Source organism: Nicotiana tomentosiformis, chromosome 8 (genome assembly GCF_000390325.3).
Source record: "Nicotiana tomentosiformis chromosome 8, ASM39032v3, whole genome shotgun sequence".
Lineage (NCBI taxonomy): Eukaryota > Viridiplantae > Streptophyta > Magnoliopsida > Solanales > Solanaceae > Nicotiana > Nicotiana tomentosiformis.
This window is the reverse complement of record NC_090819.1, coordinates 98,954,679-98,976,924: the sequence shown is the minus strand read 5'-3', so window position 1 is coordinate 98,976,924 and position 22,246 is coordinate 98,954,679. Positions and strand designations below refer to the sequence as shown.

The 22,246-nt window shown below is 37.9% G+C and overlaps 1 protein-coding gene across 1 annotated transcript; it reads left to right on the top strand.

The window, feature by feature from the left end:
• Positions 1 to 4,730: 4,730 nt before the first annotated feature.
• Positions 4,731 to 12,510, top strand: LOC104114032 (uncharacterized). Its single transcript, XM_009624377.4, has 12 exons — positions 4,731 to 4,957; positions 5,047 to 5,108; positions 5,280 to 5,330; positions 5,425 to 5,451; positions 5,899 to 6,003; positions 7,171 to 7,278; positions 7,467 to 7,538; positions 7,621 to 7,671; positions 7,970 to 8,032; positions 8,123 to 8,247; positions 10,650 to 10,851; positions 11,399 to 12,510. The coding sequence occupies exons 1-12, from the start codon at positions 4,873 to 4,875 to the stop codon at positions 12,113 to 12,115; spliced, it is 1,668 nt and encodes a 555-aa protein (XP_009622672.1). The 5' UTR covers positions 4,731 to 4,872; the 3' UTR covers positions 12,116 to 12,510.
• Positions 12,511 to 22,246: the final 9,736 nt, after the last annotated feature.

Genomic DNA, 22,246 nt, shown 5'->3' with positions numbered 1-22,246 from the left:
AACACAATACCTAATTCTATATTTTCATCTCCTTCCTATCCTTCATCATTTCCTTCACCCTGGCTTATTATTAACAACATTGCCCCTCCAGTTACAAACCTCATCACACTTCCGTCTCCTAGGACACTTGATTTCTCTTCTCCATCTTCCAATTACAATTCTCCTGATCCTTTTTTACTTACTGTTCCCAATACTAGAACATCTTCAACCCCAGTTTCTAATCCCACTTCTCCCTTGCATGCTCCTAATTCTAGTATCACCATCCCTATACCTTCACCACCCATTAGAAAATCTGAACGAATTTCTCAGCAACCTAGTTATTTAAATGATTATGTATGCAATAACATTTTTCTTTCCGATATTACTTCCTCTTGTTTCAATCATGCTTCTTACCCCACTGCCCTATCTTTTGGAGCTTTATCACTCAATAATCAGGATGTTCTAAGGTCAGTATGCTCTGTCTCAGAACCTCACATTTATGCACAAGCTTCTCAGGATGTAGGCTGGAGACAAGCTATAGAGACAGAGCTAGCAACTCTTGAACTCAACAACACATGGGAAGTCGTAGACTTTCCATAAGGCAAGAAAGCCTTACTTTGCAAATGGGGTTACAAGGTGAATCACAAATAAGATAGATCTGTTGAAAGATTAAAAACACGATTGGTAGTAAGGGGGATATTCAAAGAGAAGGCATTGAATATTCTGAGACATTCTCCCCTGTGGTCAAAATGACCACAATCAGATGTCTCTTGACAGTGGTTGTGAAGAAGGGTTGGAATGTGTCTCAACTTGATGTTAATATTGTATTTTTGCATGGGAATTTACAGGAAGAGGTCTACATGAAGTTCCCCGCTGATCTATCTCTACCCAAGCCTAATCAAGTTTGTATTTTGAAGAAATCTCCCTACGGATTTAAGTAGGCTTCTAGACATTGGTATGCTAGACTAGATGATGCTCTTAGCTTCAAAGGTTATTCAACTTCCTTCAATGACTTTTTATTTTTATTTTTTTAGACAAAATGAAAATCTCATTTCTATTCTAGTAGTTTGCGTCGATGATATACTATTAACAAGCAATGACATGGCAGAAATTGACCACATTACTCACTTTCTCAATTCAGAATTTAAAGTCAAGAACTTGGGTGTTCACTATTTCTTGGGAATGAAAATTATTAGAGAACCACAAGGTTTCATTATCAACCAGCGGAAGTTTACTTTAGAGCTGTTAGAGGAATTTGATTGCTCAAGAGTTGATGTTTCTTCTCCACTCGATCCTTCCTCTAAATTGCATGTTGAATTAATGCCCCCATTGGATGCCCCTACGCTCTATCGTCGCCTTATTGGTAAACTTAATTATCTCACCAACACCCGACCAGGCATTTATTTTGCTGTCCTCGCTCTTAGCCAATACATGCAAAAGCCCTCAATTTCACATCTTCTGTTGGGTTGCGTGTTTTGAGGTATTTGCATTCCGATCCAGCACAAAGCATACTTCTCTCTGCAAATCCCTCTCTTGATTTGATTGCTTTCTGCGATGCCGACTGGGCTGCTTGCAAGGATTCACGCCGCTCTGTTAGGGGCTTCTTCATTACTCTAGGTGGAGCTCCGATTTCTTGGAAATAGAAGAAACATGTGTCTATCTCGTTGTCGTTCGCTGAGGCGGAATATCACTCCATGCGGCGTGTCACTGCGGGGATAAGTTGGCTAGTTCGTCTCTTCGCTTATCTCCCCGCTCCTCCTACTTTGCCAGTCACCGTTCACTCAGACAATCAGGCGACCATCTATATTTCTCACAACCCAGTCTTCCACGAAAGGACTAAGCATGTGGAACTGTATTGCCACTTCGTCCGCCAACAATATATCTCAGTTTTAATCACTCTCTCTTTCGTTCCCTCAAAGCTTCAGTTCGCCAATCGTTTCACCAAACCTCTGACAAGGGTTTCTCACAATCATATTTTGCCCAAGTTGGGGGTTTTCTGTCTACCCTCTAACTTGAAGGGGGATGTTAAGATAAAACCCCATATTAATTTGAAAGAAGATGAAATGGAAACAAAGAAGAAAAAGGGGATTTCACCGGGTTTAGAAATGAAGAAGAAGAAAGTCTTCATACAAAGAAATGTGGCTTCGTACTTTTCTAGATAAAAGTCTCCATCTCTCCTTTTTATATTTGACTATTGAGGCATTTTATTATGTGACATTGATATACAAATACAACCGTAAAGAAGGAGCATGTGAGCACATGAGAATGAATAAAATATAGAAGGAAGCTACTTTACACGTAAGATGTACATGCGAGCACATGTGAGGGAATAAAATTAGCTTTTCTCTCATAGCATTAGGGAATAGGAATTAAATAAGTATATAGTATCATTTTATTTTACCTTTTCTTTTAGCTAGATTACTTGTATAAAGAGATGCAAATAATGTGAATGCAACAAGTGAAAAAGATTCTTCAACTTCATTGCTTATTTGTTTCTTTACCTAGACTTATGCAAAACCAACCATATAAGAAACTAAGGTGGCATTTTCGCGGGCAGACATCTCCGCCTCCTTCGTCATCTTCATCTGGTTATTGTGAAATCACTAGCTGTTGGCTGGCTCAAATGCAATATAGATGTTGCATTATTTCAAGAGGAATGAGTGACAAGGTTTGCTGCACTTTTGAGGGATGATTGAGGTTGATGTTTTAAAGGTCTTTAAGGCCATCTTTCTAGTTGTTTGGATTCCCGTAATGCTGAAGCTTTCTCCCTGTGCGAATCACTTTCATGGCTCAAAGGCCTAAATATTGATAAGGTGATGGTTGAATTCAATCGTACTTAATTTGTGTAAATTTGGTACTATCATCGAGGATTATTGATCACGCCCGACTCTAGTCCTAAAAAGGATAAGTTGTCGCTGCAAATATAATCCAGTCTAAAAATCCGGAGTCGAATCCTATAGAGAACTAAGGTTTCGCTATAACAATATAATATCACAAAAAGACAAGCTCGAATAATTTCTAAGTTATAAATATTAAGATTCTTATGTCTAACTAATTAACTAACAAATTAAAGAAGTAAATTAACCACTAAAGATTCTAAGGGTTGGAGACTAAATTAAGGAGAGGTCTAGAATTATAATTTCCTCAATTGTCGGAATCCTTCCCGCTACGTCTCCTATAATTTCGCCTAAGTATTCTCTACTGATCGTGAGCACTCGACTTATCGTAATTCTCTCTCGAGTAACTACAATAATGTACTAGTCATATTCTCTCAAATTATGCTAGCTCATACTTTTTCACCGCTTACTATGAACACGTCAAAGTTTCGTTATCTCTAATCCCGCTTTTAAACGCGCCGTATTGATCTCTCATATACCTTAGCAGTAACGTTGCTCAACAACCACCTAAATATATTCTTTCTCAAGCAACACATAATAAATAGGCACAGTTAATCGATGACCATTCAATCAACAGTAATAAACACGTAGTTGAACAAGTAAGGATATTCAAAAGCAAAATTATATTAAAACGTAACAAGAATTCATCGTTCAATAGGTTCCATCAAACCCTAGATGAGAGAGTTTAGCTACTAATAAATGTATAAACAATCATAGTAATATTCAAAAGCATTAAACTATAGATTAAAGAAGAACATAAAGAAAAACTCATGTGATCCGCGCTCCAGAGTGTTATGTAGCTTTTAGCCTCTCCAATAATGTCTCCCCCTTCAAAAACTCACTTTAAGAGGTATTTATAGGGTTGGGCCGAAGTCTACATGTCCAAAAATAGTGAAAAAATAAAATTGACTCGGATAGTAGCGTCGGCGCGAGGCACCAACATTTCTGCGTGAGGCACTGTTAGGGGCACCAACATTTCTGCGTGAGGCACTGTTAGGGGCGCCAATGACAGTGCCCTAGACAAGGCCTTGCACTGTTTATGGCCATGACTTTTTATTGTCTTGCATGTCTTCTTTTATTGCTCCATTTTGTAGCTCTGAGGTACCATTCCGTGCAACTTTTCTCCACTTCATGTCCACACATTCCTACACGTAAAATTAATTCTATTAAGCTCAATTGTCGCACAAATTAGCATCCAAACAGCAAACAAGTAGGGTAAATAACATCAAAATATATGAAATTATAGCACGACATCAATTATTGTCTTTGAAGAATCGATTTCATTATTTATCCTTCAATTGCACTAAGCAAACATGCTAATAAAACGACTCACTCTCTTGTTCGGGTAACTTTATCGTATGCAACTAGCTAGTGTAACTCGCGATTCCTATTCTTAATGTTTAACTTATATTCTTTGTTCTAATGTTTTTCATTTAGAGAACATAGATAGTTCCTTGATGTAACTCTGTTTTGACTTGGTTGTTTAATAAATATTTATTGCCTAAAAAAATCCGTAAAAAATCTAAAATAAAAAAATACTCATATAATATAGGTCGAAGCAACTTGAAATGAAGAGGGGGATAAAAACCTATTAATCCATTTTCCGTTTCCCTCCATTACATTAACCTAAAAAATTAACGACACAAATAATAAGAATTGTTTTTTGATCACACTAGACTACTAGAGTAGCAAATTGCCAGCTACAGTGTTCTGCTTTGGAAAACATCCACTTTAAACAAAATTAATTCAAACAATAATTCTGAAAATACTGTCATTCAAACACAATTATTTTAATAAAATTATATTCACCTAAATTCTTTAGCCAAAATGTTTTGATTTACAATTATAACTGATAGGTCACGCTCGCGCCTCTCCCCGGCATTTTTGAGCCTCCATTATTAGCTAACCAAAATCTCCCTCCCTCCTTCTGTAGAATAAAACCCCAAATCTTGACTTGAGGCAGAATATTTTCCAAGTTAGGGTGGTGAAGTTGGGGATGGAGGAAAAGGATCAGCAGCCAGCAGCACCTAAGATACAGATATACCCCACTTCCACTGGTGAAATCTCTCCCTTTTGGCGAGGTTTTGCTTCCTCTCTCTTGTTTTTTGGGTTGGTGTTATTTGGATTACTTCGTTACTGAATTTGTAGCTTTGCTTTTTTCCTGTAACAGAGAAGTATGAAAGAGATGCAAAGAAGTACTGGGATATCTTTTACAAGCGCCATCAAGACAAAGTACAGTTTCTTATACCCTCTTTAAACCCTTTTATCTGAATTTACTACTCTAACTATAATATCCATTTTTCATTTTTGTCTACTGTTTATAGTTAAATTTGCTCAATGCCTGATTTTTGCTACGTGCTTTGCTGCCTCTTTTTTTCCTTGTGGATTTGAAATCCCAATCAGTTCTTTAAAGACAGGCACTACCTTGACAAAGAATGGGGCCAATACTTCTCTGTGAGTGAACAAGACTATGGAAAGTTATGATTTTTATCCCCAAATGTGATGGTACATTTGAATATTGATATGATCTTCTTCTTACTCTTTGCAGGGGACTGACGGGAAAGTCATACTTGAGGTAATTCTCTAGTTTAGCATGTTTTTGTTCTTTTTATCCTTCGAATGTTCTGAGCCCCTCTTTTTAGGAAGCATAACAAATGATTATCTAATAGTCTATTTTAGCACAATTTTGTGACAGTTTTTTTTTCTTGTTAATCTTTTCTTCATTTTTTACATGCCTGTGTATTTTCATCATATGATGATTACGTCCCGTATTTTCGTAAGAGCTCAATTATGGTGCGTTATGGTGTCAACCAAGAGAGTAATAGTTTTCTAATCATTTTCAGCAATCGAATGAAAGCTGTTGAAAGTTCTCAAAGTTATTCATGCTGTAGTTTACCTTCTTGTTATGCGGTGATCAGAATCTAACACATACTTTATGTTATACTTATTACTTATTTGTTAAAGGAATTGGTTCATCTGTTCTTTCCTTACACTTGCACTGATGTTATAGTGTTGATTACAGGTTGGTTGCGGGGCTGGAAATACCATCTTTCCGTTGCTTGCTACAATACCAAACATATTTGTCCATGCCTGTGATTTTTCACCTCGAGCTGTTAACTTAGTTAAGGTATATATTTAGTTCTTGTCAGTGGCCCTCTAAAAGTAACAATGGATGAAAGTATTTGCTCTGTAGTTGGTTAAATATGATCTGAAATAAGTGAAGGTTGAGAATTGCTGGCATGCCTATTTCTCAAAAACTGTAGCAAAAATATGTCTTATGAGTCATTGACAAAATCTGGTTCATCTTGCTGCTTGTGTTGGATATGTGTCCTTTCTTTTTTGGATATATTTGCTTCAGTAATATTTTATCATATGAGATTTCTTATTTTTGGGTTGGGTTCTTTTTGAAAAACATTGCCATGCTATGCTGTTTGTACAATTGAGGCACCTTAGGATGCCTTATAGTCCATGATATGTGGGTCTTATAAGCTTACGTCGCGTTTCCTTCATTTTTGATGCTATCACCACATAACAACATTTCTGTAACAGTTGCTGAAGCCTAGAACTAACTTTTTCGCAAAGCCAAAAGTTATTTTATCAAAGGAACATTTCCAATGCTCTAAAGGTTTTCCTTGGAACATCTAATTGGATTGTGTTAAGAATTTGTATATGTGACAAGAGTGTGCACCGTCTAAATATGGAAAGCTCTACAATCCCTAGAGTTTTGTGATTAGGAAGGTATCTAGACTGTAATTATATGTTTCCTTTTTTGAGGTGATTCTAAAGACTATTTAAATCCCAATAGGCTTGAGTGAATAATCAAGTTATTCATTCTCAAAATCACTTCTCTTCTCCCTTCTTTTCATGATATCAAGAGTCAGCCATATTCTTGGTTTAGCCAATGTTGAGCCTCCATGTGTTGTTGTCTACACTAGATGTCCAATCCTGAGTGTGTCTTTGGGGGGGGGGGGGGGGGTTATAGTGTTCCATGTTGGTTGAGTGTGTGTCGTCTCTCCTTACCTTGTTCTGGACAATGCTTAGTTCATGAGCTAGTTTTTGAAGTTGAGTCAGGTAGAAGGTCGTTTGCGTACACTTTACCCTCCCCCAGATTCCACAATGTGGGATTACACTAGGTATGTTGTTGTTGTAGTAGTCAGGTAGAAAGTCAATTTTTCTTGACAGGTTGCATGTAAGTTGTGGTTGATGCCAAGAGTAAGTTTCTTGTTTAGGATGTGTTGCGAAAGTGCAAATACAGACACTGATTCGTGTTAAAAGTTTATTGTATTTCTTGCAGTCGCACAAGGATTTTGATGATGCTCGTGTGAATGCATTTGTCTGTGATCCAACCGTGGATGACCTGATCCAGCATATTTCTCCTTCATCAGTGGATGTTGTTACCATGGTACTCAACCAAAGTTTTTTCCTATAATTAGTGGGCTATCCCACTTTTATCGACAAACTTTCTGCATAACAAATTATGTTGGCCTGTAATTATTTACTTAAAGCATGATCTTGAATGTTTATTTGTGTTCCAGTTTTCTTTAGTCTTTGCATATATTTACTTAACAAATAAGCTGACTTGTTAAGCAGATATTTGTTCTATCTGCAGTATCCCCTGAGAAGATGCCTCTGATGTTACAGAACATCAGAAAAGTTCTGAAGGTGAGATACAAGTTCTTATATATTTTGTTGGTTGTGCTGTTTGATTTCATTATCATGACTCTCATACTTTTTTCCTTTCCAGAAAGATGGCTGTGTCTTATTTCGTGATTATGCAACTGGTGACCTTGCGCAGGTTTAAACTTCACCTTATATTATCTTAAATCTATTTAGCCTTGTATGTTCACCATATTGCATGAACTGATTATTTTTGTAGTAACTTTAGATTTACTTAATTGCCTTCCTATGTTGTGTAATACTGTGATGGGATGGCTGCCTTTGAATTTTAACTTGATTAAGTTTGGGTTGTAATGTCACTTTTATGTTTATTTTATCTCTATGCTTACTGAAATCAAAAAAGTTAATATCAGTTGTTTGATAATGTAAATATTTGGGAACGATTTATACTTAACATCTAAGGTTTGTGTTACCAGGAAAGGCTTATTTCGAAGGAACAAAAAATCAGTGATAACTTCTATGTTCGGGGTGATGGGACTGTAAGTTCTACTGATGCAAATTGATTTTTCTCAGAGAATGGGAATTATATTGTTGATGAGCATCTTATAGCAGCTTATTCCTGTCAACAGCGGGCTTTCTACTTTTCTGATGAGTTCTTAGTGAATCTCTTCAATGAAAATGGTTTTGATTCTGAGGAGCACATCTTGTGTTTCAAGCAAGTGGAAAATCGGTCAAGGGATTTGGTGATGAATAGGTATATATATGGTCATTACCTTTTTATTTGTTACTTCCTCCATTTTATTGTATGTGACAGTATTTGACTCGATACTAAGTTAGATGTTAGTTTGACTCACATAGTATATTAGTGATATTGAAAGAAAATATTATGGTTGTTGAAAAGTTAGTCATAAAAGTCTAAAATTTGAATAGATTAATGAGTTTGAATTTTTTACCATTGCGACGGTTGTACATAATATTGAGATGATGTCAAATATTTTTTAACTTTCCAAAATGGAAAGAATGTCATATAAATTGGAAAACTTGATACAAGAAATATCGAATCAAAGTTTAACATTGGAATAGATTAATGAATTTGAATAGTTATAAGACCAACAATATTATCTGGTGGCGAGTGTTGGGGCGCTGAGGTTTAACACATCCACAAGATGAGTGTTGTCGAGATGCAAATGCTAAGATGGATATAAGGTCATACAAAATTAGACAAGATTAAAAATGACCACATTCACTAGAAGGTGCAAGTAACACGGAGAAATCATGTCCTGAGTCGACCTTCAGATGCACCGGTTCATAGGTGTGAAATCATGGTGAATGAAGGTGTTAAAAGGGAACGAGGAAGACGTAAAATCCTAGCGAAGAAAGTTCTCCAAGAAGACCCACAATATCTTGGGACCCATGCAATCTTAGCGAAAGATAGGGTTGTAATGGAAGGAAAAAGATAAATATAGGCGATACAATTAGTAGAGATTTTTATACCAATAGAAAATATAGAAAACTTCTAGTACTTTTTTGAAGTTTTCTATAAAAGTCGTTACCTGATAGTTTATTTTGTATAATGTTGGCTTGAGATGGATTTTAATGAAGAAATATGGTTAGTAAGGATTCATGGACCCGACCCAACTTGTTTGGGACTGAAGCATAGTTGTTGTTTGCTATAGTGAATTTGAATTTTTGAATGTTGTGAAAGTTGTATAAAAATGAGATGATGTCCAACATTTTGTTACATCCCAAAATAAAAAGAATGTCAATTGAACTGAGAAGGGGTATCTGTATTCTCTGGTAGATTTGCATGCTTTTCATTATACCTGAGATGTTTTCCATTTCTGAGCTCTAGGTAGATTGGCCGTGTATAATTGGACATCTGAAAGTTTTACATCTTACATCTTAACTATTTTGTAATAATGGTTCCAGATTTGGTTTGACGTTCAGAGAACTTCAGTTACTCTTGAATTAATATCTGCCTCAGCATAAATACTAGAAGTAACACTTCTAGCAAGCTGAATGTCTTGTTATTTTTGAATTTCTTACTTGATTAGTACCCTAATGTAATACTTTATCCAAAGTAAAGTTTCTTTTGAGCATTATCTACTGATTTTCGAATCGCACACCAGTTGGCCCTCAAGGATTTCCGGGTTTTAGAAAAAACAAAGTTCTTCTGAGATAATATGGCATATTATGTTGGACAGAACCTTCAATTCTCTTAAATTGTGAAAGATATGTAAAATATTTTACTAGTTTGTGCCATGTCAGGGCACTTATTTGATGGCTTATACATTATCTTGAGCTACATTAATCGTGGAGGTAGGAGGTATATAGGTTGACTATATAACCCCTAGCTTGTTGAAAGTGATAATTCTCTTCTTGGTTATGCCCTCATTGAACCTTAATCAGTTTCTTAACCAATTAAAGTGGATTCATAATGTGAAGAAGGAACAAGTTTGAAGAGTCCTTGGAGCAATCCTTATTTAGATCGGCCATCCCCACGCAATCTCTTTGCTTGACATGCAAAGAACTGTAATATTCCTTCTCTAAGCCGTGAACTGGCCTTCATAGCAATCCATAATTATCATTCCTTCCACCCTTTCCTACCTGCAAAATTAGCCATGCCGTTCTTGTCTAACACTCTAACTCTTGCTTATTGAAGTGAGTTGCTTTTTCCTTTGTGTTCAATTCTTCCTTGGGTTGGAGGTTTGCTTAAATCTTAAAGACTTTCGGTTTCACCAACGGTTTTTCTGATCCCCCTCCAACCTTCGTCTTGAGTATTTGCAGTTTCCCGTGAGCTGAGAGGCAACATGCGGAGCAACTTTGGAGGTATTCCTTAATGGAAACTTGATATTGCACATAGCTCAATGTTGCTCTTTCAGTGCTTAATTTTGTTGGGGTTGTGGTCCTGATAAACAAAAAATATTAATAAATTGTTGGGTTTGTGGTGTGGGTTCAAAATGCAGACCACATACTATTATGGACCGATATGCTTAGATGAAGCTCAAAGCTAGAGAGTGTATTGCATTAATACTATTCTCTTGTATTGGGGTTCCCCCCAACATCTCATCCATTTTTATACTTGACTTTGAGTATTCTTTTTTGATTTATTGTTGGTGTATTGGATGAAGACATACTTTATTGCTGTGGTTTCAGGCGTTGGGTTCAAGCTGTATTCCGTGTTGGTAGTGGCAAATCTGGAGGAAAAACTGAAAGCAAGGTGAAATTCCTTGGTAAGGATAATGACAAGCCTGAAATACAAAAAGTTGCCCTTGAAGACTCTGCAAATGAGACTGAAGTTGATATCTCCGAGGGGATGGCTCTTGAAATGTTTGGTATTTCATCTCCCAAGGAGGAGGTACAGAATTTTCATTCACTTCTAGTTTTAATTCCTCTCTGCTGCTATGAAAGATACTGAATTATGAGGATAGTAATAAGAGTTAATAGGACCAGAAGGCAACATGGCTAGCGTTTGTGGTGTTTATGCATTAGCACTGACATTATGGTTAAGCAATCATGACCTATGTATACATGTAATGCTCATGCATTGATCCAGAGGTGGCAAGTGATCCTTCTTATAGTTCAAATAAACTAAATGTTCTTGCTGTATTTCATCATTTACTTCTGGGATCTGATCCGAGTTTATAGATTCAGGTTCCTGATTAAATAGTTATATCAGTATTTCAAAGATTGATACTTTTAGTCAAGGATAACTGTTGTAAGTTTTGCCTCCATAATGGGTAGCATATTCTAACATGAACCAGGTGGTTAGTCGTAATTGCTTCAGAATTATGAAGTTGGGGTCACTTGGAAACCCCGTTAAAGCTTGTATAAAGTGATTCCTAAATGTTTCAACATTTTGTCCGCCAGTTACCGACTTACATACTTATTTGTCAACATTCTAGATTCTTGATGTCATCTCCAGAGACTATTCTTTCAAGATAAATGTCCTCTCAAAAGAGTATCAGCATACCTGCAAATCAACTGGTTTAATGTTATGGGAATCAGCTCGGCTTATGGCTTCTGTGCTTGCTACTAACCAGACCATTGTTTCAGGGAAAAGTGTTTTAGAGCTGGGTTGTGGATGTGGGGGGATTTGCTCCATGGTTGCTGCTAGATCTGCTAATCTTGTGGTTGCCACTGATGGAGACACAAAAGCACTTGATCTATTAAACCAGAATGTCACTATGAATCTCCAAGCATCAACTCTTGCAAGTCTAATAACAAAAAAGCTTGAGTGGGGAAATAGAGATGATGTAGAGTCCATCAAGAGGCTTAATGATAGAGGTTTCGATGTCATAATAGGCACTGATGTCACTTATGTTGCTGATGCAATCTCTCCTTTGTTTGCAACTGCAAAAGAGCTGATCCGATCTGGCAGAGGCGATAAGGAGGATTGCACGCCAGCTCTAATCCTTTGTCACGTCTTTCGAAGAGTTGATGAACCATCTATACTTTCAGCAGCGTCTGAATTTGGTTTCAGGTTGGTGGATAGGTGGCCTCATGCACTTACCCCAACTAGCACATATCAGAACATTATCCAAAGCTGGTTCTCCCAAGGCAACCTTGAAGCTTGTGTTCCCACCACTGCACTGAATATTCTGTATTTCCACAAATCGTAGGTTTACATTTTTGAGGAATTTTGTTATCTGCATCCTGGGGAAATGTTCCAGAAAGCTGCTCGAGTTCTTCGGTCCTGGTTCTTGGAGCTCCCAGTATTCTTAAAATTCATACTATTTAACCCTTCATGGCTTCAATCATTGAGTCTGTACTGCTTATCAGCAAATTGATTTGCATATATAAATGAATGTGCTATTCTTGTCGCTCGGAAGTTGAAGCTGTTCTTGTAGGAAGGATAGTGAGACCATTCTCTATTGGATGCATGCTTTCCCTTGTCTCAAACATTTACCAAGATTCAGCAAGTTTTTAGTTTCCCAAAATGTGTCATGTATACTTAATATTGGTGTGTTATAGTGAAATCCAAATAACTTTTGAATGCATGTTTTCTTTTGTCTTATTTACCAAGATTCAGGAGCCTTTTCACTGACCAAAATGAGCATGTATACTTTATATTGGTTGTTAAGATGCTGAAATATGATGTATGCATCTTTTTTCTTTTTTACAGGGATCAACTGTTAGTAGAGTTGGATGCTTGGCAAGAGCGCTTTATTTATTTGTTTTTTTCTTCTTCTTGTTGTTGTGGTTTTTCCTACTAAAATCTAAGAGTTGTAATTTAGACGTGGAAAATCTTCTTCTTCTTGAGAATATTTTCCACGAATAAATGCAGATATTCTGGCTCACAGGAAATGACATTGCGAGATCAAATAATTTCATGAACGAAGAAGAAAAAGTTTTACCTGTAGGAATATTCCCATATCTTACATGTAATTTGCATTGGTAGTGAATTTTTTTTTGAAATTTTATCTGGGTTCAAGCACACAATAGAAGTCTATTGGCATCAGCATTTTTCAGATTACTTGAAAAGAAAAGTATAAGTTGTGTTGATCATTTTTAATTGGCCGAGGCGGTCAAATGGATTATGAGAATTTATATAATATTCAATTAGTTTAAGATTGAGATGAGGCGTAATTATTTAGTCTGAAAAGAAGAGATGAATCAATAAGGAAGTCAGACTCGCAAAGTGGTTGAGTCACCAGATTAAGACGTGAATAACTGGAATGGCCCAAACGTTTTCTTGGCTAGTTGAAAGGCTCTCTTATGCAGTCCTTTATTCATTTCCTCTCGTACCTTCTTGAGCAAATCATTTCGTGTATTTTTGTTTTAGTGTTATTTAATTATATTCCATTTGAAGTTTTATGTATATACATTTTAGTTTTACATTTTTTGAATTGAAGAAAATGAAGAAAGCTACTATTCAATTTTGTATAAATTATTTTACTTGAGACAAATGGAGATCGACAATGGGTGTACCCATCGTTATAAAGGGTTGCCTCATTTGTTTTTATTAAGATTAAGACGTCTGAATATTAAGATGTGTATTAAGATTAAAACGTTTGAATCTGAATACACATCTAAATATTAAGTTATTGCATTAAGCTCCGAATACTGAATAATGAAGATTGTTTATTGTTTTCTCAATTTGAATCAATAGAATGTAACGACCCGGTCGGTCGTTTCGAGTATTACAGCCCCGTTCCCCCATTTACTGCTCACTTTATACTTTACAGTTGTTGTATGACTTGCCGGGGTAATTGGTTCAGGTCCGGAAGGATTTCGGAGTGAAATGAGATACTTAGTCTCATAATTGAAAGCTTAAGTTGGAAAAGTTGACCGGATGTTAACTTATGTGTAAACGAACTCGGATTTGAATTCTGATGATTCCAATAGCTCCGTATGGTGATTTTGGACTTAGGAGCGTGTCCGGAAAATTATTTGGAAGTCCGTAGTGGAATTAGGCTTGAAATGGCGAAAATTGAATTTTTGAAAAGTTTGACCGAGGGGTTGACTTTTTGATATCGGATTCGGAATCCGATTATGAAAATTGGAATAGCTCCGTTATGTCATTTATGACTTGTGTGCAAAATTTAAAGTCATTCCAGATTGATTTGCTATTCGGCACGAGTTATTGAATTTGAAAGTTCAAAATTCATAGATTTCGATTTGAGGTGTGATTAGTCATTTTGATGTTGTTATGTGTGTTTTGAGTCCTCGAGTAGGTCCGTATTATGTTATGGAACTTGTTGGCATGTTTGCACGGGGTCCCGAGGGGCTCGGGTGAGTTTCAGACGAGGTTCAGATCATTTCATTGCACTTTTGGATTTTTGCTAAGCTGCTGGTTCTGGTGTGATCGCACCTATGACTGGTTTACACAGGTGCGATGGTCGCATAAGCGACAGAGGAGTCGCATAAGCGTGAAGGGGAGCTAGGTGTGAGGATCACAGGTGCGGGTGCTTGGACGCACCTGCGCAACCGCAGATGCGGTTCAAGTGCGCAGAAGCGGCTTAAAGACCTCATGTGCGAGGGATTGCTGAATCAAGCTGTTTTCGCAGAAGCGAAGTTTTACCGCAAAAGCGGTGGTCGCAGATGCGACGAATTGACCGCATAAGCGGAATCTCTGGGCAGAAACCATAAAAATCGAGGTTTTGATTCTTTCTTCATATTTTGAGATGTGGGATTCAGATTGAGGCAATTTTTGGAGCAATTTTTATCACTAGGATTGGGGTAAGTGTTCTCTACTCGGTTTTGGTTATATTTCATGATCTACCTTCATTTTTGGTAATTGAATTGTGAATTATAAAGAGGAAATTGAGGATTTTGACTTAAAGTTTCATAATATGAATTTTTGAGTTTTGAGCATCGAATTGGAGTCGGATTTGGGTGAAACTAGTATGGCTGGACTCATAATTGAGTAGGTTATTGGATTTTGTGAATTTTGTCTGGTTCCGAGGTATGGGTCCGGGTGTGATTTTTGGCCGATTTTGGGCTTTTGATTCAAGATTTGATCTTTTTCGATCGGGATTGGTTCTTTTAGCATAGTTTGATGTATTTGAGTTATTTTTGGTTAGTTTCGAGACGGGATGGCATTTTGGAGCATCGCTTGGCTTGCTCGGCATTGGTATTGGCTTGTTCAAGGTAAGTAACTCTTCTAAACTTAGTACTGAGGATATGAAATCCCGAAATACGTGTTATGTGATCGGTAATAAGGTGATGCACATGCAAGGTGATAGGCGTGTGGACGTGCACCATGTGAATTGGGATTCTGTTGCTTCTATGGCACTGTATAATGGTCCTACTTTGTTGATATCCGTGTTTTCACCATGTAATAAAGGAGTTAAGCTGTCAATCATGCTAAATATCATGTTTAGGCATTATGCCGATACTGTTTGGACCCATAATGACCGTTTCTTACTGTCATCTCACTGATTTCATTTATACTTCGTACTCGATCATATTCATGCATTCATACCATATCTCAGTCTCAGATATTATTTATTGATACATCATATCATTGTTGTCGGGCCAGTTTCATGGCATTGTGAGCCCGTGAGTGAGACTAGAGAGATTGATGACTGAGTGAGGCCGAGGGCCTGAGTGAGAGTGATTTTTTGGGATCGGGCTGCACGCCGCAACATGTTATATTGATTACATATTTTAGGATCGGGCTGCACGCCGCAACATGTTATATTGATTACATATTTTCGGATCGGGCTACACGCCACAACATGTTATATTGATTACATTTTATGGGATCGGGCTACACGCCGCATCGATATAGCGCTTGGGCTGAAGGAGCCCATCCGGAGTCTGCACACCCCAATGAGCATAGTAAACTATATATATATATATATATATATATATATATATGGATCGGGTTGCACGCCACAACGGGCCTTATGGTCATATGTGGATCGGGCTGCACGTCGCATCAGGTTTGTACAGTGCTGAGTGATTGAGTGTGCTGAGCATTGAGCATAGTGCGAGTGAATGTGAGATAGTGAGATTGAGTACTCTAAGAGTGTGAGTACATGAGCTCATCATTGAGATGCATTGCATTTGACATGCGTACTTGAGATACATGCATAGAGATGCATTTCCTTTCTGCTACCCGGTTTTGGTGACATTTATGATTTTACATGTATCTTGACATGTAGGCATAGAGACGTACTTTCCTCATGCTATCTGAAAATGAAACATCTTACTTATTATTGAAAGGAGTTTTGGGGAAAATCATAGCTTTCAAACTTACTTGTATTCTGGCCTTTTCGGTAAAAGATTTGGGTTTTCACTGAGATACTTGAAAAGCAATGCCTATTTTTTTTTTTGGAACTCTGAACGAACTGAGCATTTTATTTCTGAGATACCTCTTTTGTTACTTGCACTATGCTATTATGAACTGTTGTGGAATATTGGTGTTGGCCCCGACCTTTGTGTTAGCTCGTCACTACTTTCAATCTAAGGTTAGGTTTATTACTTATTGAGTACATGAGGTCGGTTGTACTCATACTACACTTCTGCACCTTGTGCACAGATGTTGGCTGCTGATGTTGTTGTGTTCGATAGGAGTTGGATTTGAAGATGTACCTACGTCCCGATTGTAGCTGTCTCTTGTTCATGGTAGCCTTAGTTCTATAAAATTCTGTTAATGCATTTTTCAAACATATGATGTATTTACTTCATTTCAGCTTTATAAACTCTATTCTTAGAAGCTCATGATTTGTACTACCAGTCCTTGAAAAATGTATAAGATTAAGATAATTCCTTTTGTTTAATTGTCTTATTAATATTATTGAAATTGGATAGTTATTAGTTGGCTTACCTAGTGGGTTGGGTTAGGTGCCATCACGACTAGTGAATTTTTTGGGTTGTAACATAGAACTTGTCTTTTTATTTATTTATTAAAATTAATAAATATAAATTCAAATAAAAAACTAATTAATCAAATATATCAACAATTTTTTTTATCATATAATGGATGGTAGTAGTGATTGCTATCGATAGTGGTTGTGGATGCCGGCTAGAGGACACAATTTGTTTTCTCAACATCTGAATGTATATAATTTATTTTTATTTTAAATTAATTAATATAAATTAAAATAAAATACTAGTTAATTAATTATTATATCAATATTTCTTTTTGAGAAATCATATAGTGGATGTTGGTAATTGCTATATGTAGTATTTGTGGATGCCTACTAGAGGTAGTGGTTGGTGGTGCTATTATGTGATGACCCAAAATGTCATCTTTAAATTTAATAAGTAATTATGTATTCTAAGACCTCGAAAAGTACCATTTATCATTCCTCGACTTGCGTGCACAGTCCATAAAATTTTACGAAAAGTTTTCGTGTGAAAAATAGATTAAAATGGGAAATAGAGCTTTAAAACTCAACTAAGTTGACTTTGGTCAACATTTTGAGCAAACGGATCCGGATCAGTATTTTAAAAATTCCAATAGCTCCGTATCGTGATTTGGGACTTGGGCGTATACCCGAAATTTAATTTGGAGGTCCCTAGCTTAAGTTATGACCATTTAACGGAACTAGCAATTTAAAGGCTAAATATTCCAAGTTTGACCACGGGGTTGACTTTTTGATATCGGAGCCGGAATCCGATTTTGAAAATATGGACAGCTCCGTTATGTCATTTATGACTTGTGTGCCAAATTTGAAGTCATTTCGGATTCATTTAAAATATTTTGACACGAGATTTGCAAATTGAAAGTTTAAAACTCAAAGTTCGAATTGGGGTGTGAATTATAATTTCAGTGTGCTTGATGTGATTTTAGATCCCGAGTCAGTCCGTATTATGTTACGGGACTTGTTAGTATATTCGAGCGGGGTCCCGAGTATCCCGAGAGTGAAACGGATTGAAATCGGAACAAGAATTGGACTTAAGTAAAAATCTAAAATTTGGGTTCTGGTATAATCGCACCTACAGAATTTTGACCGCAGGTGCGAGCTCGCAGAAGCGAGACTTCCATCGTAGATGCGGCCTTCGCAGGTGCGGTCCTTTTGCGCAGAAGCGGACGTCACAGGTGCGACATTTTGTCCGCAGATGCGGAACCTTGCCTGGCAACCCCTTTTCGCAGATGCGATCCCAGGCACCGCAGATGCGAAAATGCAGGGCAAAATACATAAAATCAGGTCTTAGCCATTTTTACTCATTTTTGAGTTTTGAGTCTCGGATTTGGGCGATTTCAAGGGGTATTTTCATGACTTTGAACTGGGTAAGTGTTCTTTATCATATAATGATTGTATTTCACAAATCCATGTCTATATTCATCATTTATTTCAGATTTAGATGGAAGAAATTAAAATTTTTGTAAAACTTTCCAAAAATAAAAAATTTAGATTTGAAGGTCCATTTGATATCGGAATTGGACAAATTTGGTATGGTTGAACTCGTATCGGAACGGGTGCTCAAATTTTGTGAGTTTTACTGGAATTTGAGACGTGGGTTCCACTGCCGATTATTTTAATAAATTTTGAATTTTTATCCGAAAAAATTATAAATTCATATGGAATTAGTTCTTATGATTAGTATTGAATATATTGAATTGTTTGTGAATAGATTTGAAGCTTTCGGAGGAAAATTTAAAAGGAAAAGTTGTGGTTGAATAATTGATTGGAATTTGCAAAGCGAGGTAAGTGTCGGGGTTAACCTTGACTTGAGAAAATAATACCCTTAAATTATATGTTATGTGAATTGCATGTGAACGACGTATAGGCGAGGTGACGAGTGTCTATACGTCGTCAAATTAATTGTTTGCCTGCTTACTTGAAAAATCATAAATTATTTTTAATCATAAATTAAATATTATAATAATTGTTTTTCTCTTATTCTTTGTCAAATGTTAATTCTTGAATTTCTGCATTAATTGTTACATGTTATTTGAATTATGTGCCTTAATTGTTATTTGACATTTAGCATATTAAATATTAAACTGCCTATTTGCTCCCTGATTTTCATTATAAATTGCTATTTGTCATTGTTTGCTTCATAATTAAATAATAATTATTGTATGCTTGTTGTCTTATGATTTTATATTAATTGTTGCGTTTATTGGGGAATTTCTTCTATAAGAATTGATTGGTAAATGAATATGTTAGAGGAGCGGGTTGCATGCCGCATCAGGATTGATTATAATGAATATATTGGAGGATCGGGTTGTACGCCGCAACAGACTTATTAAAAATCAATATTGGAGGATCGGGTTGCACGCCGCAACAAACTTATTAAAAGTCAATATTGGAGGATCGGGTTGCACGCCACAACAGACTTATTAAAAGTCCATATTGGAGGATCGGGTTGCACGCCGCAACAGACTTATTAAAAGTCAATAATGGAGGATCGGGTTGCACGCCGCAACAGACTTATTAAAAGTCAATATTGGAGGATCGGGTTGCACGCCGCAACAGACTTGTTAAAAAGTTAATATTGGATGATCGGGTTGCACGCCGCAACAGACTAGATTAAAATGAATATGTTGGAGGAGCGGGTTGCACGCCACAACAGAACTGAATGTGGATATATTGTGAGAGCAGGTTGCACGCTGCAACAAAAATAATAAAAATGATAATTGGTTATGACTGCTGAGTTACCTTCAATTATTATAAATGAATTTCTTGATTTATTCCTATTATTGTTGTTGTTACTAATATTGCGTACATGTTAATGTAAGTGAACCGCCTTAGCCTCGTCACTACTTCATCGAGGTTAGGCTCAGCACTTACCAGTACATGGGGTCGTTTGTACTGATACTACACTCTGCACTTCTTGTGCAGATTTTGGAGTTGGTTCTAGCGGCGTACCATAGACTTGCTCGGATTTCAGCTATCAGAGGAGACTTGTGGTATAACTGCATGGTGTCTGTAGTTCTGAAGTCCCCGTCTATTGTACTTTAGCTGTGTGTTTATTTCGAGATAACTTTATATTATTCAGACCTTTATTTGTATTTATTCTAGAAGCTTGTGCACTTGTGACACCAATTCTGGGAGGGTATTTAGACACCGTTGTTTGATGAATTTTTTCACTATATTTCAAACTTTGCTTCCATATTTATTTCCTTGTTATTAATAAATTTAAAATTATTTTAAAAATGGATAATATTATTCTAACGTTGGCTTGCCTAGCAAGTAAAATGTTAGGTGCCATCACGGTCCGAAGGTGGGAATTTTGGGTCGTGACAGTTGGTATCAGAGCACTAGGTTACGTAGGTCTTACGAGTCACGAGCAAGCTTAGTAGAGTTTGAAGGATCGGTACGGAGACGTCTGTACTTATCTCTCAGAGGCTACGAAGTTTAGGAACAATATCACTTCTTTCTTATTCTGTCGTGCGATTTTATTCTATCATCGATGATTGAACCATTCTACTCTTATTCTCTCGCAGATGGTGAGAACACGTAATACCTCTACCGATGGACAGGGACTAGAACCCTCGGTGGCAACTATGCCAGGGGTATAGGTCGAGGCCGAGGTCGTGCTAGAGGCCGAGGCAGAGGCCGAGGTAGAGCTCAGTCTAGAGCTCGAGCAGCTGCACCTGTTGAAGAACCTCAGATAGACCTTCCCGGAAGGATTCATAGCCACTCCTGTGCTTCAGGATGCTCTAGTCCGATTGGTGAGTCTTATGGAGGGTGTGGCCCAGAATGGTACATTTCCAGTGGCACCAGCCGTCTTACAGGCTGGGGGAGGAGCACAAACTCCCACTACTCCCGCCTCAAAGCAGATGGCTCCCCAGAATCAGGCTCCAACAGCCTCGCCAGTTGGGGTAGTTTAGCCAGTTGTTGCGGCACAGACCGGTGATAGGCCCGCCATGTCTTTTGAGGCCTTATTGAGACTGGATAAGTTTACTAAGCTCTTTCCAGTTCACTTCACTGGTACACCTTCTGAGGACCCACAAGATTATCTTGAACGCTGCCACGAGGTGCTGCAAAACATGGGTATAGTTGAGACCAATGGAGTTGATTTTGCTGTATTCCAGATGACAGATTCCGCCAAGAGGTAGTGGAGAGATTATACATTGACCCGACCAGTCGGATCACCTACACTTACCTGGGAGCAGTTCTCTCAGCTATTTCTGGAGAAGTTCCTCCCTATCACACTAAGAGAGGAATTTCGCAAGCAATTTGAGCGTCTACAGCAGGGCAGTATGACTGGTACTCAGTATGAGTCCCGTTTTGTGGATTTGGCCCGCCATGCTCTCCTTTTACTACCTACGGAGGGAGAGAGAGTGGGGAGGTTCATTGAGGGACTCACTCACCCTATCAGACTTCAGATGGCCAAGGAGACCGGAAGTGAGATTTCTTTTCAGGCGGCTGCTAATGTCGCAAGGAGGATCGAGATGGTTCTTGCACAGGAAGGAGGGCAGAGGTCCGATAAGAGGCCTCGTCAGTTCGGTGGTTACAGTGGTGCCTCATCTGGAGGCCAGGTAATTTTGGTAGGGGTCATCCTTCCAGACCATTTCATTCAGCACTTCATGTATCTCCCAGTGCTTCAGGGAGTCACGGTCTTATTATGCCTTACTCTGGGCAGCCAGTATTCAGTGCATATTCAGCTCCTATCAATGCACCACCACTCCAGAGTTACTACAGTGGTTATCCGGCCCATCTGGATCAGCTTCAGCTTCAGCAGCCACGACATCAGGATGGGTGTTATGAGTGTGGGAACATTGGTCACATCAGGAGGTATTGCCCTAGATTGGCGAGTAATAGATCTCGGCAAGATTCTCGTGCCATCATATCGGCACCGATTGCTTCACCGCCTGCTCAGCCAGCTAGAGGTAGGGGTCAGGCAGTTAGAGGTGGAGGTCAGGCCATTAGAGGTGGAGGTCAGACCGTTAGAGGTGGAGGCCAGCCAGTTAGAGGCCGTCCTAAAGATGTAGTTCAGAGTTGTGGGGCCCAGCCCTGATTTTATGCTTTTCCAGCTAGGCATGAGGCCGAGTCATATGATGCTGTGATCACATGTATTATTCCAGTTTGCCATAGAGATGCTTCAGTTCTATTTGATCCAGGATCTACTTATTCCTATGTGTCCTCCTATTTTTCTTCATATTTGGTTGTGCCTTATGATTCTCTAAATGCTTCTGTGTGTGTATCTACACCAGTGGGAGACTTTGTTGTAGTAGATCATGTCTATCGTTCGTGTGCGGTTACTATTGGTAATCTTGAAACTAGTGTGGATCTTTTACTTCTTGATATGGTAGATTTTGATATCATCTTGGGTATGGATTGGCTATCTCCTTATCATGCTATATTGGACTATCATGCCAAGACAGTGACCCTAGCTATGCCGGG